Here is a 15,268-nt window from a genome sequence, read left to right on the forward strand (position 1 = left end):
GAAAAATAATCGACAAAACTCCCCCCTTCTCACTCCTTTCCTGTCCAGCCCACACATATGCTCCATCAAGACAGTGCACTTACAACTACAATAAGCATGTTAAGCTAATACAGCTCCGGTGATCCACGAGCACCCCCCCCCGCGGTGGTTTTGAAATGCTCCCGTTTTCTGAGGTCTCTAGGTTGGCAAGTATGGATGGGACAGCCCTAAGCTTTCACCGACTTTACGTGTTCGCACCCACATCCCTAACATAGGAGTTTGGTTGATGCAAATTCTGCAAAATGTACAAACGTTTTTTATGGTAATTACCGGACAAATATTGGTCATAACAAGGTTTTGATCACAGTGAAATAATGTCATATTTACCATGTTATTACTGAGCTGCTGCATCTTTGTATTTTCAGACACATACAAGAAATATTACTAAAAGCTTTTCATTGGTGGGACCCAAATATCACGTGGTTGTACAATAATAAATAATGAAATGCATCTGAGGTGACATTTTAAGCATTTGTTTTTATTGAATTCCAGAAACAGTGTTAAAATCACTTGAAAAGTATAAAAAAGGTTTCACTGCCGTCAACAGGAATCAGATTGTTTTAAGAGAAGAGTTACAAAACGCGTATAGAAAATATTAATGACAAAAATAAACTATTTATCTAGTAATCAAAATGATCGCCTCCATCGTCAGTGATGGCTGATTGATTCTTCACAAAACACTTTTTAATTTCTAGTTCTAACATTACAAGGTCTACAGCATTTCTAGAGACCGAAACGACAACAAACTCCGCACGAGAAAACTAGAGCTAAATATACTAAAATAACACAAACTGAACTCAAATGTAATCCGATGGTTAATTTGCACTTCATTAAACGTGTTGTCGTGTGGTTTCACTCCAGGGCCAGTGAAACCTGTGTGATTCAGATTGCCATGTTTTCAGTTGTCATTCGACGATAACAACAAATACGAATACATTATTTACTCATGTTAACAAAGTGCGATGTTACGTCAAAATTTACCTCAAAGTCTACATGTTTTACCTAAGCAGCTGGAAAAAAAGATATTTGTACAGATGAGCTGCCTGGAGTTTCCCGTACGACCAAACGTTCTGAAGGCTGCTCTCAGATCGTGAACTTGCCCCACAAAGAGCTTTTGTTACATTTCCTTCGTTGTTTTCCCATCAACCGTCGAAAAACCTGACGAAGAAGGAGCAGACGGAGGTCCATCCCTCGCTGCAGTAACTCTGAACGGGCGCCATGTCGTTCATCACTCCCTCCTCTTCATCAAACCCAGTCCAGTCCTCCGTCGTCGTCTTCTTCTTCTCCTCTTCCTCCTCCTCGTCCTTCTTCCTCCTCTTCCCTCCTGCTGAGGTCTTTGTGGCTGCCGTTCCTCCCCTCTTCTTGCCTCCTTCCTTGCCTCCTTTCCTCTCCTCCTCTCCACTTCGCTCGGCGATCTTCATGTGGGCTTCAGATGGAGCCTTCTTGCAGGTTTTCGCCTTCAGGACCTTCTCTCCATCGCAGGCGTTCTGCCTCTTCTTCAGCTTCCCCACCAGCTGCTTCCAGTACTGGCTGGACTTCACCCCGTACGCCTGGCAGAGGTCTGGTTTACCCGCGTAACGACACCAGTACCTGGAGGATAAGCAGAGAAACTAGACTGTTAGCAGCAAATCAGGAATACAGGTTGCCACCATGGTTAGATTGAAGGCTATTTTAGGTATTTCTCGAAATAAGAACCCTCTTTTACTTGAAAAAACCCCAGAGAAAATCAAAACAAAGATTCTTCCTGTAATGAAAGTAACTATTAACAAATTACAAGGAACTGGTTTAAAGCTGACTGCCAGAATGAAAGACAAAGGTCCGAACTGCAAGTTGAACCTTTTGGGTGTTAAATATGAAATCTAATTTAAATTAAGAGAGCCACACATTTGGCCATAGCGAGACAGATATCTAACATCCCCTATCTTGATAGAAAGATAGCTAATGTTTGGCTTTATAGCTTACTTTTGCTTGGTAACTACCACACTGACAGGTTAATTTAATTTGGCCCCTAGGTCAACTTGTTTTTACACATTTGAATAGCAAAGGTTAGCAAGCTAGTAAACTAGAAAGCTCACTTTTTCTAGCTGTATTGTGAGATAGGTAGCTAACTTTAAATGGGTAGATTCTCAAAGCAGAGCCATCTTCACCAAGAGACTCTACAGAGGTATTAAACATGTCCTCATATGAGATTTTGGGTCATTTTCATATGTCTTCCTCCAGTCACTAATGGAGGATGGATGCTGTTAAAACATCCGATCACTGAAGTGTCGATGACAACGATGATCCCAAGTAAAACTCATTATTTACGATGCTGCTAGTGCTGAACCAGAATAACTAACACTAACAACCGTAAGTAGGAAAAAGCCTGTTGCTACATAAGTGAATTATATTATGATAAACCACTTTACTGCAACCTTAGAGGCAGGGGAGAAGAATGTGGTACAGTAAAGCTATATAACAGTGTAGCTGTCGATGATCCTAAGTGGAAATTATTGTTCAATGTTACTAGTGCAAAACTGGAAGAACAAACACTCTATTGTTTAAACCGTAAGTGGGAAAAAGGCTGTAGCTAAGTGAATATTCCCAGGATCAGCCACTTTACTGCGACCAGAGACAGTCCGGTCAGGTGAGATTCCGAAGCCTCCCTCACCTCAGCGGTTCTGCCAGTGTCTCCGTGCTGCAGTTCACCAGCAGGCTCACCAGTCCTTCTCCAGATGTCTGCCAGGTGCAGCTGTGGCCCTCCTTGGTGGTCAGTTCTCCTGATCCGGGTACTGATTTGTTCCTGGGTCTCTTGGCCGGCGGGGCCGTGGACGGTGGCTGGCGAGGTTTGTCCGGTTTCCCTTCACCCGGCTGCCGCTTGGCTTCAGTGAGGAGGGGGAGGCAGAGGAGGACGAGGACGAGGAAACTGCACTGCAGGAAACTCATGGTGGCTTCCAAGACACATTTGGACACAGGAAAGAGAAAAGGAAGAAGACAGTTACATTTTGGATCCATTTAAATTGGACATTTCTACCAAAAGGTCTAAAAAGTCAGTTCTGATAAAGTGGAAAATGTATCAGCTACAGATTGAGTTTTTCTCAATAATTATCTTTTTTGTTCTTCTTCTTCTCAAGTCCAAAAGCAGAGCTAAAAGGAGAGGGGATGTTGGACTTCCCCAAATGTCGGGAAGATCATGATGTTTTTCTGCTGGATGTGGAAATAAAATGCTATTTGCTAACCCTGTGTTTATATCATGTCATTTTAGAGATGTGTAGAGTTCATACATGGCTACACTTCAACTTCATTGGGTTGCTTTTTCTTAAATTGTAATATCCAATATGTATAATGTCTAATGAAGCTAGTTTCATGAAATACGGACAAGATTATCAATGCACTGTCCATTAACTGTGCAAATGGCGATACGTTTATATTGACAAACTAAAATATCACAATCAAAACAAAATGTTTAGCAGACCTCCAACAGGAAGTTATCAAACCCTCCAAGAGGAAGTTATCAACCCTCCAAGAGGAAGTTATCAAACCCTCCAAGAGGAAGTTATCAACCCTCCAAGAGGAAGTTATCAAACCCTCCAAGAGGAAGTTATCAACCCTCCAAAAGGAAGTTATCAACCCTCCAACAGGAAGTTATCAAACCCACCAACAGGAAGTTGTCAACCCTCCAACAGGAAGTTATTGAACCCTCCAACAGGAAGTTATCAAACCCTCCAACAGGAAGTTATCAACCCTCCAACAGGAAGTTATCAACCCTCCAACAGGAAGTTATCAAACCCTCCAACCGGAAGTTATCGAACCCTCCAACAGGAAGTTATCGAACCCTCCAACAGGAAGTTATCGAACCCTCCAACAGGAAGTTATCAAACCCTCCAAGAGGAAGTTATCAACCCTCCAAGAGGAAGTTAATCAAACCCTCCATAGGAGAGTATCAAACACCCTCCAAAAGGAAGTGTATCAACCTACCTCCAATGCAGGAAGTTATCAAACCCACCAAACAGGAAGTTGTCAACCCTCCAACAGGAAGTTATTGAACCCTCCAACAGGAAGTTATCAAACCCTCCAACAGGAAGTTATCAACCCTCCAACAGGAAGTTATCGAACCCTCCAACAGGAAGTTATCAACCCTCCAAGAGGAAGTTATCAACCCTCCAAGAGGAAGTTATCAAACCCTCCAAGAGGAAGTTATCAAACCCTCCAAGAGGAAGTTATCAACCCTCCAAGAGGAAGTTATCAAACCCTCCAAGAGGAAGTTATCAACCCTCCAACAGGAAGTTATCAACCCTCCAACAGGAAGTTATTCAAACCCTCACCAAGGAAGTTATCAAACCCTCCAACAGGAAGTTATCAACCCTCCAACAGGAAGTTATTAAACCCTCCAACAGGAAGTTATCAACCCTCCAAAAGGAAGTTATCAACCCTCCAACAGGAAGTTATCAAACCCTCCAACAGGAAGTTATCGAACCCTCCAACATGAAGTTATCGAACCCTCCAACAGGAAGGTATCAAACCCTCCAAGAGGAAGTTATCAACCCTCCAAGAGGAAGTTATCAAACCCTCCAAGAGGAAGTTATCAACCCTCCAACAGGAAGTTATCAAACCCTCCAAGAGGAAGTTATCAACCCTCCAAGAGGAAGTTATCAAACCCTCCAAGAGGAAGTTATCAACCCTCCAACAGGAAGTTATCGAACCCTCCAAGAGGAAGTTATCAAACCCTCCAAGAGGAAGTTATCAAACCCTCCAAGAGGAAGTTATCAACCCTCCAAGAGGAAGTTATCAAACCCTCCAAGAGGAAGTTATCAACCCTCCAAAAGGAAGTTATCAACCCTCCAACAGGAAGTTATCAAACCCACCAACAGGAAGTTGTCAACCCTCCAACAGGAAGTTATTGAACCCTCCAACAGGAAGTTATCAAACCCTCCAACAGGAAGTTATCAACCCTCCAACAGGAAGTTATCAAACCCACCAACAGGAAGTTGTCAACCCTCCAACAGGAAGTTATTGAACCCTCCAACAGGAAGTTATCAAACCCTCCAACAGGAAGTTATCAACCCTCCAAAGGAAGTTATCAACCCTCCAACAGGAAGTTATCAAACCCTCCAACCGGAAGTTATCGAACCCTCCAACATGAAGTTATCGAACCCTCCAACAGGAAGTTATCGAACCCTCCAACAGGAAGGTATCAAACCCTCCAACAGGAAGGTATCAAACCCTCCAACAGGAAGGTATCAAACCCTCCAACAGGAAGGTATCAAACCCTCCAACAGGAAGTTATCAAACCCTCCAACAGGAAGTTATCGAACCCTCCAACAGGAAGGTATCAAACCCTCCAACAGGAAGGTATCAAACCCTCCAACAGGAAGGTATCAAACCCTCCAACATGAAGTTATCGAACCCTCCAACAGGAAGGTATCAAACCCTCCAACAGGAAGGTATCGAACCCTCCAACAGGAAGTTATCGAACCCTCCAACAGGAAGTTATCGAACCCTCCAACATGAAGGTATCAAACCCTCCAACAGGAAGGTATCAAATCCTCCAAAAGGATGTTATTAAACCATCCAACAGGAAGTTATCAAACCCTCCAACCGGAAGTTATCGAACCCTCCAACATGAAGTTATCGAACCCTCCAACAGGAAGGTATCAAACCCTCCAACAGGAAGGTATCAAACCCTCCAACAGGAAGTTATCGAACCCTCCAACAGGAAGGTATCAAACCCTCCAACAGGAAGGTATCAAACCCTCCAACATGAAGTTATCGAACCCTCCAACAGGAAGGTATCAAACCCTCCAACAGGAAGGTATCAAACCCTCCAACATGAAGTTATCGAACCCTCCAACAGGAAGGTATCAAACCCTCCAACAGGAAGGTATCAAACCCTCCAAAAGGATGTTATCGAACCCTCCAACAGGAAGGTATCAAACCCTCCAACAGGAAGTTATCGAACCCTCCAACAAGAAGGTATCAAATCCTCCAACAGGAAGGTATCAAACCCTCCAACAGGAAGGTATCAAACCCTCCAACATGAAGTTATCGAACCCTCCAACAGGAAGGTATCAAACCCTCCAACAGGAAGGTATCAAACCCTCCAACAAGAAGGTATCAAATCCTCCAAAATGATGTTATTGAACCCTCCAACAGGAAGGTATCAAACCCTCCAACAAGAAGGTATCAAATCCTCCAAAAGGATGTTATTGAACCCTCCAACAGGAAGGTATCAACCCTCCAACAGGAAGGTATCAAACCCTCCAACAGGAAGGTATCAAACCCTCCAAAAGGATGTTATCGAACCCTCCAACAGGAAGGTATCAAACCCTCCAACAGGAAGGTATCAAACCCTCCAACAGGAAGTTATTAAACCCTCCAACAGGAAGTTATTAAACCCTCCAACAGGAAGTTATCAAACCCTCCAACAGGAAGGTATCAAACCCTCCAACAGGAAGTTATCGAACCCTCCAACAAGAAGGTATCAAATCCTCCGAAAGGATGTTATTGAACCCTCCAACAGGAAGGTATCAAACCCTCCAACAGGAAGTTATCGAACCCTCCAATAGGAAGTTATCAAACCCTCCAACAGGAAGTTATCAAATCCTCCAAAAGGAAGGTATCAAACCCTCCAACAGGAAGGTATCAAACCCTCCAACAGGAAGTTATCGAACCCTCCAACAAGAAGGTATCAAATCCTCCAAAAGGAAGGTATCAAACCCTCCAACAGGAAGTTATCGAACCCTCCAATAGGAAGTTATCGAACCCTCCAACAGGAAGGTATCAAACCCTCCAACAGGAAGTTATCGAACCCTCCAATAGGAAGTTATCAAACCCTCCAACAGGAAGTTATCAAATCCTCCAAAAGGAAGGTATCAAACCCTCCAACAGGAAGGTATCAAACCCTCCAACAGGAAGTTATCGAACCCTCCAATAGGAAGTTATCGAACCCTCCAACAGGAAGGTATCAAACCCTCCAACAGGAAGTTATCGAACCCTCCAATAGGAAGTTATCAAACCCTCCAACAGGAAGTTATCAAATCCTCCAAAAGGAAGGTATCAAACCCTCCAACAGGAAGGTATCAAACCCTCCAACAGGAAGTTATCGAACCCTCCAACAAGAAGGTATCAAATCCTCCAAAAGGAAGGTATCAAACCCTCCAACAGGAAGTTATTAAACCCTCCAACAGGAAGTTATCAAACCCTCCAACAGGATGTTATTGAACCCTCCAACAGGAAGGTATCAAACCCTCCAACAGGAAGTTATTAAACCCTCCAACAGGAAGTTATCAAACCCTCCAACAGGAAGTTATCAAACCCACCAACAGGAAGTTATCAACCCTCCAACAGGAAGTTATTGAACCCTCCAACAGGAAGTTATCAACCCTCCAACAGGAAGTTATTGAACCCTCCAACAGGAAGTTATCAAACCCACCAACAGGAAGTTATCAACCCTCCAACAGGAAGTTATCAAACCCTCCAACAGGAAGTTATCAAACCCACCAACAGGAAGTTATTAAACCCTCCAACAGGAAGTTATCAAACCCTCCAACAGGAAGTTATCAAACCCACCAACAGGAAGTTATCAACCCTCCAACAGGAAGTTATCAACCCTCCAACAGGAAGTTATTGAACCCTCCAACAAGAAGGTATCAAATCCTCCACCAGGAAGTTATCGAACCCTCCAACAGGAAGTTATCAAACCCTCCAACAGGAAGTTATCAAACCCACCAACAGGAAGTTATCAACCCTCCAACAGGAAGTTATCAACCCTCCAACAGGAAGTTATTGAACCCTCCAACAGGAAGGTATCAAATCCTCCAAAAGGATGTTATCGAACCCTCCAACAGGAAGGTATCAAACCCTCCAACAGGAAGGTATCAAACCCTCCAACAGGAAGGTATCAAACCCTCCAACAGGAAGGTATCAAACCCTCCAACAGGAAGGTATCAAACCCTCCAACAGGAAGGTATCAAACCCTCCAACAGGAAGTTATTAAACCCTCCAACAGGAAGTTATCAAACCCACCAACAGGAAGTTATCAAACCCACCAACAGGAAGTTATTAAACCCTCCAACAGGAAGTTATTAAACCCTCCAACAGGAAGTTATCAAACCCTCCAACAGGAAGGTATCAAACCCTCCAACAGGAAGGTATCAAACCCTCCAACAGGAAGTTATCGAACCCTCCAACAAGAAGGTATCAAATCCTCCAAAAGGAAGGTATCAAACCCTCCAACAGGAAGTTATTAAACCCTCCAACAGGAAGTTATCAAACCCTCCAACAGGATGTTATTGAACCCTCCAACAGGAAGGTATCAAACCCTCCAACAGGAAGTTATCAAACCCTCCAACAGGAAGTTATCAAACCCTCCAACAGGAAGTTATCAAACCCTCCAACAGGAAGTTATCAACCCTCCAACAGGAAGTTATCAAACCCTCCAACAGGAAGTTATTAAACCCTCCAACAGGAAGTTATCAAACCCTCCAACAGGAAGTTATCAAACCCACCAACAGGAAGTTATCAACCCTCCAACAGGAAGTTATTGAACCCTCCAACAGGAAGTTATCAACCCTCCAACAGGAAGTTATCAACCCTCCAACAGGAAGTTATCGAACCCTCCAACAGGAAGTTATCAAACCCACCAACAGGAAGTTATCAACCCTCCAACAGGAAGGTATCAAACCCTCCAACAGGAAGGTATCAAACCCTCCAACAGGAAGGTATCAAACCCTCCAACAGGAAGTTATTGAACCCTCCAACAGGAAGTTATTAAACCCTCCAACAGGAAGTTATTAAACCCTCCAACAGGAAGTTATCAAACCCTCCAACAGGAAGTTATTAAACCCTCCAACAGGAAGGTATCAAACCCTCCACCAGGAAGTTATTAAACCCTCCAACAGGAAGTTATTGAACCCTCCAACAGGAAGTTATCGAACCATCCAACAGGAAGGTATCAAACCCTCCAACAGGAAGTTATCAAACCCTCCAACAGGAAGTTATCGAACCCTCCAACAGGAAGGTATCAAACCCTCCAACACAAAGGTATCAAACCCTCCACCAGGAAGTTATCGAACCCTCCAACAGGAAGTCTACTTCACTGATTAAGTACTACCTAGAAAACCATATATTTGTGCATTTGGTTGTAACGTTTTGTATATTTATAGGAACCAAAACCAAGCAGCTCAAGAAGCCGAAAAGAGGCGAAACACCACTAAAGATTTCCCAGACAATGAACACAGGGTGGGGGTGTGAGTCTCTCATTGAAAATCAGCCAAGCGTCAGAAACTCTCTCCCAAGAAGAGAAGGAGCGGACATTCAGCTTTCAACACCAAGCAGGAAGAGAAGGTTCATTATTTCTAAACTCCGCCAAAGAGCTCAAGTTTGCAGTTTGTCAGCAGGATAAAAGAAACGTCACTGGCCCGATTTTAATAAAATTAGGTGGAAGAGTGAAGCATGGGTGAAGGAAGAGCTGGCATCATTTTGGAGCAAATTGGGCTTTTTCTCCTTTGCTAGTTAGGCCATGATTGTCTGCCCCCTAATACTCTTTTAGAATCAAACTATGTCATCTCAACCACAACGTACTGATGCAAGAGGACAGATAAAAATAACCAAATGATGGAAAGGTAATTTTAAAACTTCAAATCTGAAATGCATACAACCAAATGATCTATATATTTAATCTAGATCATTTGCAAACCAACCGGCTTCACCTGTACCTTTGGCAGTAAAACAATAACATATAGACAGCTCTGGAAAATACCACTGCAGCATTATCAGTTTATCTTCTCTGGTTTTACTTTGTATGGATATGTGTTTGAGTAAACTGGACCCTGGAGTGGACTGGCTGCCATACATGTAGAGTTTGAGATTCAAGAACAATTTGGTGTGGTCTCTTAATTTTTCCCAGAGCTGTTTATATAGCACTTAAGAGTTTAGCCCATTAAAGCGTATCTTAGTTGAAGCAAATATACCTGCATGCTTCTTTCTCATTGATCCAAGTTTGTATCTTTATCGTTCATTGCAGATCTGTCAGCACTGATTCATGCATATTTCATATTTATTAGACTTCTAAATTTAAAACTAAGTCAATACATGAAAAGAACTGGTCTGAAGGTTTGGACAGTCTTTCCATCGCAGTGATTTATGTTACTTGCTTTGTGTTTAATGAGCTGCATTTGTAATTAGAGTGTGTATTAATGATATACATGTATTCATGTCCTGTGTGTGTCCTCAGTGTTTAAACCGTCCTGAACGGTTAATGATATCAAAACGGGTTACATGGTTGTATAATGAATCACATCGATAGTTTGTGTTCGTGCAGTGATGAGGTGGGAAATAAATCAAAAAAGACATGTTGCTCCGGAGCACGGCGGTGGGTTTAGATCAGTTAAAGCTTTCTCAAATTAACGGGCTTCTCAATTAGGCACAATTACAGTATTATCTTTAATGTGTCTGCATCCTTAATTCCAAATGTGTCCTGCTGTCTGTCCGAAACTCATTGCAAAACTCTTAGACTTTTGTTGAACCTGCAGTGAATATACCAAGACTTTAACAATACACTATCATCTTAACTCCATACATTTGAGCTTAGCTTCTTACCACAACCCTTAATTGAAATGATCCGGTTATCTTATAGGTCTTATCTTAATGTCTGTGAATATACTGTACATCAAGGTATATTGAGTCATCATATATGTTGCTGTGTCAGTAACCCAAGTAGACTTCACTTCAGCATGGACACCGTCGTGTAATTTTGAACAATTGCTTTATTTCAAGGTAAGTTCGAGAACTTATTTTTGAAAAACTATAAAGACTGTCCAATTATATAACCATTGTTTCATTTCTGACTAATTAGAAAGACAAACTGTCTAAGGAGTCAATCACAGGAAATCATCTCAGTAATGTAGGACCTGTGACTACTAAAGACTTTTCAATATTACGGATTCTAGTTTTCTTGCAAGTAAAAAGTACATCTAGAAGATCCTGTTGCCAGTCTATTTTATAAGATATCAAGAAGTTATACATAATTAGCTTTAGGGGACATAACACTGTTTCCCAGTTCTGATATGCCATAGTTAACACATGTATGTAGCATGTACACCATTGTGTAGTTTGGAAAAGTTGCTTCATTTCACTCAGCTGGAAGGCGCATGTTCAAGGTCTGTGCTCTAGACTTCAACAGCGATTGTACTTTCTGTGTCGACTCCGGGCTTTCGAAGTCGACCAGAAGTTCATGTTACTGTTCTATCATGCAGTAATGGAGAGCATCATTAGGTGTTACTGCCTGGTATGGTAACTTGACAGTGCAGTCAAAGTCACAGATCGCTCGCCTGGTACAGACTGCTATGAAAATTATGGGGGTTAAAAAACACCCATCTCTCCAAAACATATACGAGCAGTCCATTATCAGACAGGCAAACAAAATGGTGTATGATCCCACCCACATACTCCACCCAGGTTTCCAGCTCCTACCTTCTGGTAGAAGATTCAGGGTTCCCAAGAGCAGGCTGAACCGCTATAAGCACTCATTCCTACCTACGTCCATTAAGCTTATTGACATTCACAGGAAATGAAATGTAGTCAAATGTAATGAAATGTACTTTTTAAATGTTGGCCATGAGGCTTGTGCAATAGGTCGCCATTGTCAGTATGTGCGTCTGTGTATTGTGTTTGTTCAAACGGTGTATGACTGATGATATGTGTATGTCTCTTAATGACCACTATGTTTGTATATGTACATGTATGCGGAACTGCAGGACGGAGTCCAAAACAAATGTCCTTACGCGGACAATAAAGTATATTGTATCGTATCGTATTTCCACGAAAGTTTGAGAACTTGGAAACCATGCAGCAAAACAGTCAAATTATGTAACCATTGTTTCATTTCTAATAAATGGGAAAACACACTTTCTAAAGCGACAATTGCTGGATATGTTAAGTTATCTGTTATCTGTGGCTACTTACGATTTAGCAACATTGCAGATACTGGGTTTTCATGCAATTAAAACACATCAACCTCAGAAGCTCCTGTCTCTTTCTAAAGGCCCTGTCACACTGTCCCGAAGTGGACACCCGATGGACACACGAATATGGAATTGTGAATTTCGCACGAAGATGGCCCCGAACCACACACGAAGGCAACATTTACATTACATTTAAGACATACAACTGCAATGAAAGTACCAAAAACAATTATGTTACAGTACTATGATACTGTACTGATATCTTCAGACTTTGTTCTTTACTTTATCCGTCTTTATATGTAGAAAATATTACGTTTTCTCCGTAATGTTGTTTCCATAACAACAACAATTTCCTGTCAACTGTCCTTCAAAATAATATATTATATCCTTTTTAGTTTCACAGAACACAAATTGGGTTATTTAAATAATATATTTACATGATTTTGTTGTGCAATAAAACAACCCGATGGACACACGATAAAGGAAATGTTCAAATCCGGCTGTGATCGTAGCAACATCGGGCCGTTCGTGAGGGCGTCTAAGCCATCGTATGACCGCTGGCAGAGTTTCTCAGGCTCCGGCAGCAACTTCGTGAGCGGAGGCAAAATCTTTGGCATGCCAAAAAATTGCCGAAGGACCTTGCGAAGGTTCATTTTCGTGTTGAATTCGTATGTCAATTTTGCCCTTCGTAAGGCCATCGTGAGGGCATCTTGTTATCCTCGGTGCCATCGGGCATTCACCCCGATCAGAGTGAATGTGAATGCACCGATGATAACACGAAGATGACACGATTTGACAAGATGCCCTCACGAGTGCCTTACGAAGTTGCCGCTCACGAAGTTGCTGCCGGAGCCTGAGAAACTACACCGGCGGTCGTACGATGGCTTAAATGCCCTCACGAATGGCCCGATGTTGCTACGATCATAGCCGAATTTGACCATTTCCTTTATCGTGTGTCCATCGGGTGTCAATTTCGGGACAGTGTGACAGGGCCTTCAAGGTATCCACAACTCTATATATTTTTTTGGCTTTTAGCGAACACATCAGCCATGAGGGGGTTGATTATCGACTGAAAATTAATCTCATGAATCCCTACGTAAAACACGTATTTTTTAAGGAGTTGGTGGGACTGAAGTAGAGTTAAAAGGAGATATAATTATCATCAGGTGAACAAAACACTTGACTCCAGTGGCATAAGGGTTATACTGTATATGTCGGAGGCATGTTACCAGACATTATTGGATACCAAGAACACATTTAGAAATAGGATTATTAAGTTTTGTGTCTGACGTGATGAAAAAACATCCCATTTTTTTAGGAGATCGGCAGAACTCCAACAAACGACAGAGAAACGTCAGCAGTTTGCACTTTATACAAGAGAAAAGAAAGTCCACTGTTGACTGTGTTACTTAAAAATTCCTTACTGTCTCTTTCTTAAGATATCCAGAAAGTTATTCAGCTTTTAGGGGAAACAGCAGTATCGGCCATGAGCTGAATATTAATCTCATATATCCCTACTTTAAATATCTAGTTTTTACAGGAGTTGGTGGAGACCAAAGCGGAGTTAAAAGGCGAATGAAAGGAGCACGAAACACTTCACTTAACAGGATAATATATATATATGTGTTAGAGGTATGTTACAAGACAATAGGAAATGGGAAATATAAAAAGTTATATTAAGGAATTGTTGAGGAGGTTCGAGGAGATTGTAATGGAGAAACAACAGCAATATGCATAAGAAAAAAGTAGATCCAATATTGACTGTTCAAAACCCTTTGTATTCACTCAGCGTTAAACATTACCAAGTCCATTTTTACTTTAAAATGTTACTTTCTTTCAGTTCCTCTTTCAACATATTCAGGTTTCCCCTTCACAGAGTCACGTTCTTGAATTAAAAACTAAGATAAAAACTGATCCCTTTTGTCAGTATAAGTCAGATTTCCTCTGCAGCATTTGAAAAGGAGATGAAAAACAAAGACACACCAAAACAAAAATAATCCCCCAACCAAGCACACCAGACACCCCCCCTCCGAAAACACACTTCATCAATAAGTCATGACTAAAAACCCCAAGTCTTTCTTTGTCGTCTCTAATATCTGACGGTGTTAGGAAGAAGAAGCAGAAAGTGTTCAAGTGTGTGAGTGTGTGTGAATGTGTGAGGCCGGTGCTCTTACCATGTGACGCTCCACGGATCTGAGACGCTGTGGGAATGTTGGGAGAAAACACTCGGATAAAAGAGGGGAGACGGCCGGGATAAAGGAGGGGGAGGAGAGGGGTGCAGGGAGAACCAAAAACCCTCCCACTGTGTGTGTGTGTGTGTGTGTGTGTGTGTGTGTGTGTGTGTGTGTGTGTGTGTGTGTGTGTGTGTGTGTGTTGCCTAGCATTACTATACTTGTGGGGACCTACATTTGTTTACACAGTCACGTGTGGGGACTCGCCTCCCTTATGGGGACACATTGGAGGTCCCCATAAGGGGGATCATTAATTTTAGGGTGAAGACTTGGTTAGGTTTAGGGTAAGGGTAAGGGTTAGGGTTAGGCATGTGTTGGTTATGGTTAAGGTTAGGATAAGTCTCCAGGAAATGCATGTCAGTCAATGTAATGTCCCCTGAAGTGATGTATAAATGATATGTGTGTGTGTGTGTGTGTGTGTGTGTGTGTGTGTGTGTGTGTGTGTGTGTGTGTGTGTGTGTGTGTGTGTGTGTGTGTGTGTGTGTGTGTGTGTGTGTTTGTGTGGTTCGTCACTCTGTGGGAGACACCTCAAAGGTTTCGATGCTTGTGTGTCAAACAATAAGACTTTTATAAAAATAATATATACATTTTATATTATATTAAAACATATATATTTTTACATTTTGTAATAAAAAAATATATACCTTTTTTTAACACCCAAACAAAATCTGAAATATTTTAGACTTTTCAATTAAAGGTCACTTTTGAATCACAGTTGCATTGATTTTGTTTTTGAGATAACAGTAATTAAATAAAAAGCAGAATAAATATGAAAGCTGAGAATGTTGGCGGGTAATGCAGGGCACAGGTTTGACTTGATTATACATTGTTATAAAGCCGACTTCTTATGTTGACGTTGTTTTGTTGAGAACCCTGTTTAGGTTTTAAGACTTACTCAACTGTTAGGTGAAAAATGTTTCTTATGCAGGGGAGAAATGAAAAGTAACCTGCTGATAAAGTGCGGGCCTTTCCCAACGTAATTTACAACAAAAGATCCCTCTTTTTTTATCATGCTGAAAAATGATTTTCTGTTTTTCATAAGTTCATTTGTCACCT

General features: G+C 41.8%; 1 protein-coding gene across 1 annotated transcript; it reads right to left on the reverse strand.

Annotated features, from left to right (window-relative positions):
- Positions 1–496: 496 nt before the first annotated feature.
- fgfbp3 (fibroblast growth factor binding protein 3) lies at positions 497–14,227 on the reverse strand. The gene is made up of 3 exons (XM_034078660.2): positions 14,156–14,227; positions 2,690–2,969; positions 497–1,629 (listed from the first exon to the last, which is right to left on the reverse strand). The coding sequence occupies exons 2-3, from the start codon at positions 2,962–2,964 to the stop codon at positions 1,182–1,184; spliced, it is 723 nt and encodes a 240-aa protein (XP_033934551.2). The 5' UTR covers positions 2,965–2,969; positions 14,156–14,227; the 3' UTR covers positions 497–1,181.
- Positions 14,228–15,268: the final 1,041 nt, after the last annotated feature.

The sequence above is a fragment of the Pseudochaenichthys georgianus genome, unplaced genomic scaffold (assembly GCF_902827115.2).
Source record: "Pseudochaenichthys georgianus unplaced genomic scaffold, fPseGeo1.2 scaffold_457_arrow_ctg1, whole genome shotgun sequence".
Classification (NCBI taxonomy): Eukaryota; Metazoa; Chordata; class Actinopteri; order Perciformes; family Channichthyidae; genus Pseudochaenichthys; species Pseudochaenichthys georgianus.

Excerpts from the sequence above, each read along its gene's own strand:
- fgfbp3 (XM_034078660.2), bottom strand. The coding sequence starts at position 2,964 with ATGAGTTTCCTGCAGTGCAGTTTCCTCGTCCTCGTCCTCCTCTGCCTC. Across the intron at positions 1,630-2,689 it reads ACACTGGCAGAACCGCTGAG|GTACTGGTGTCGTTACGCGG; the intron begins GTGAGGGAGGCT and ends CTTATCCTCCAG.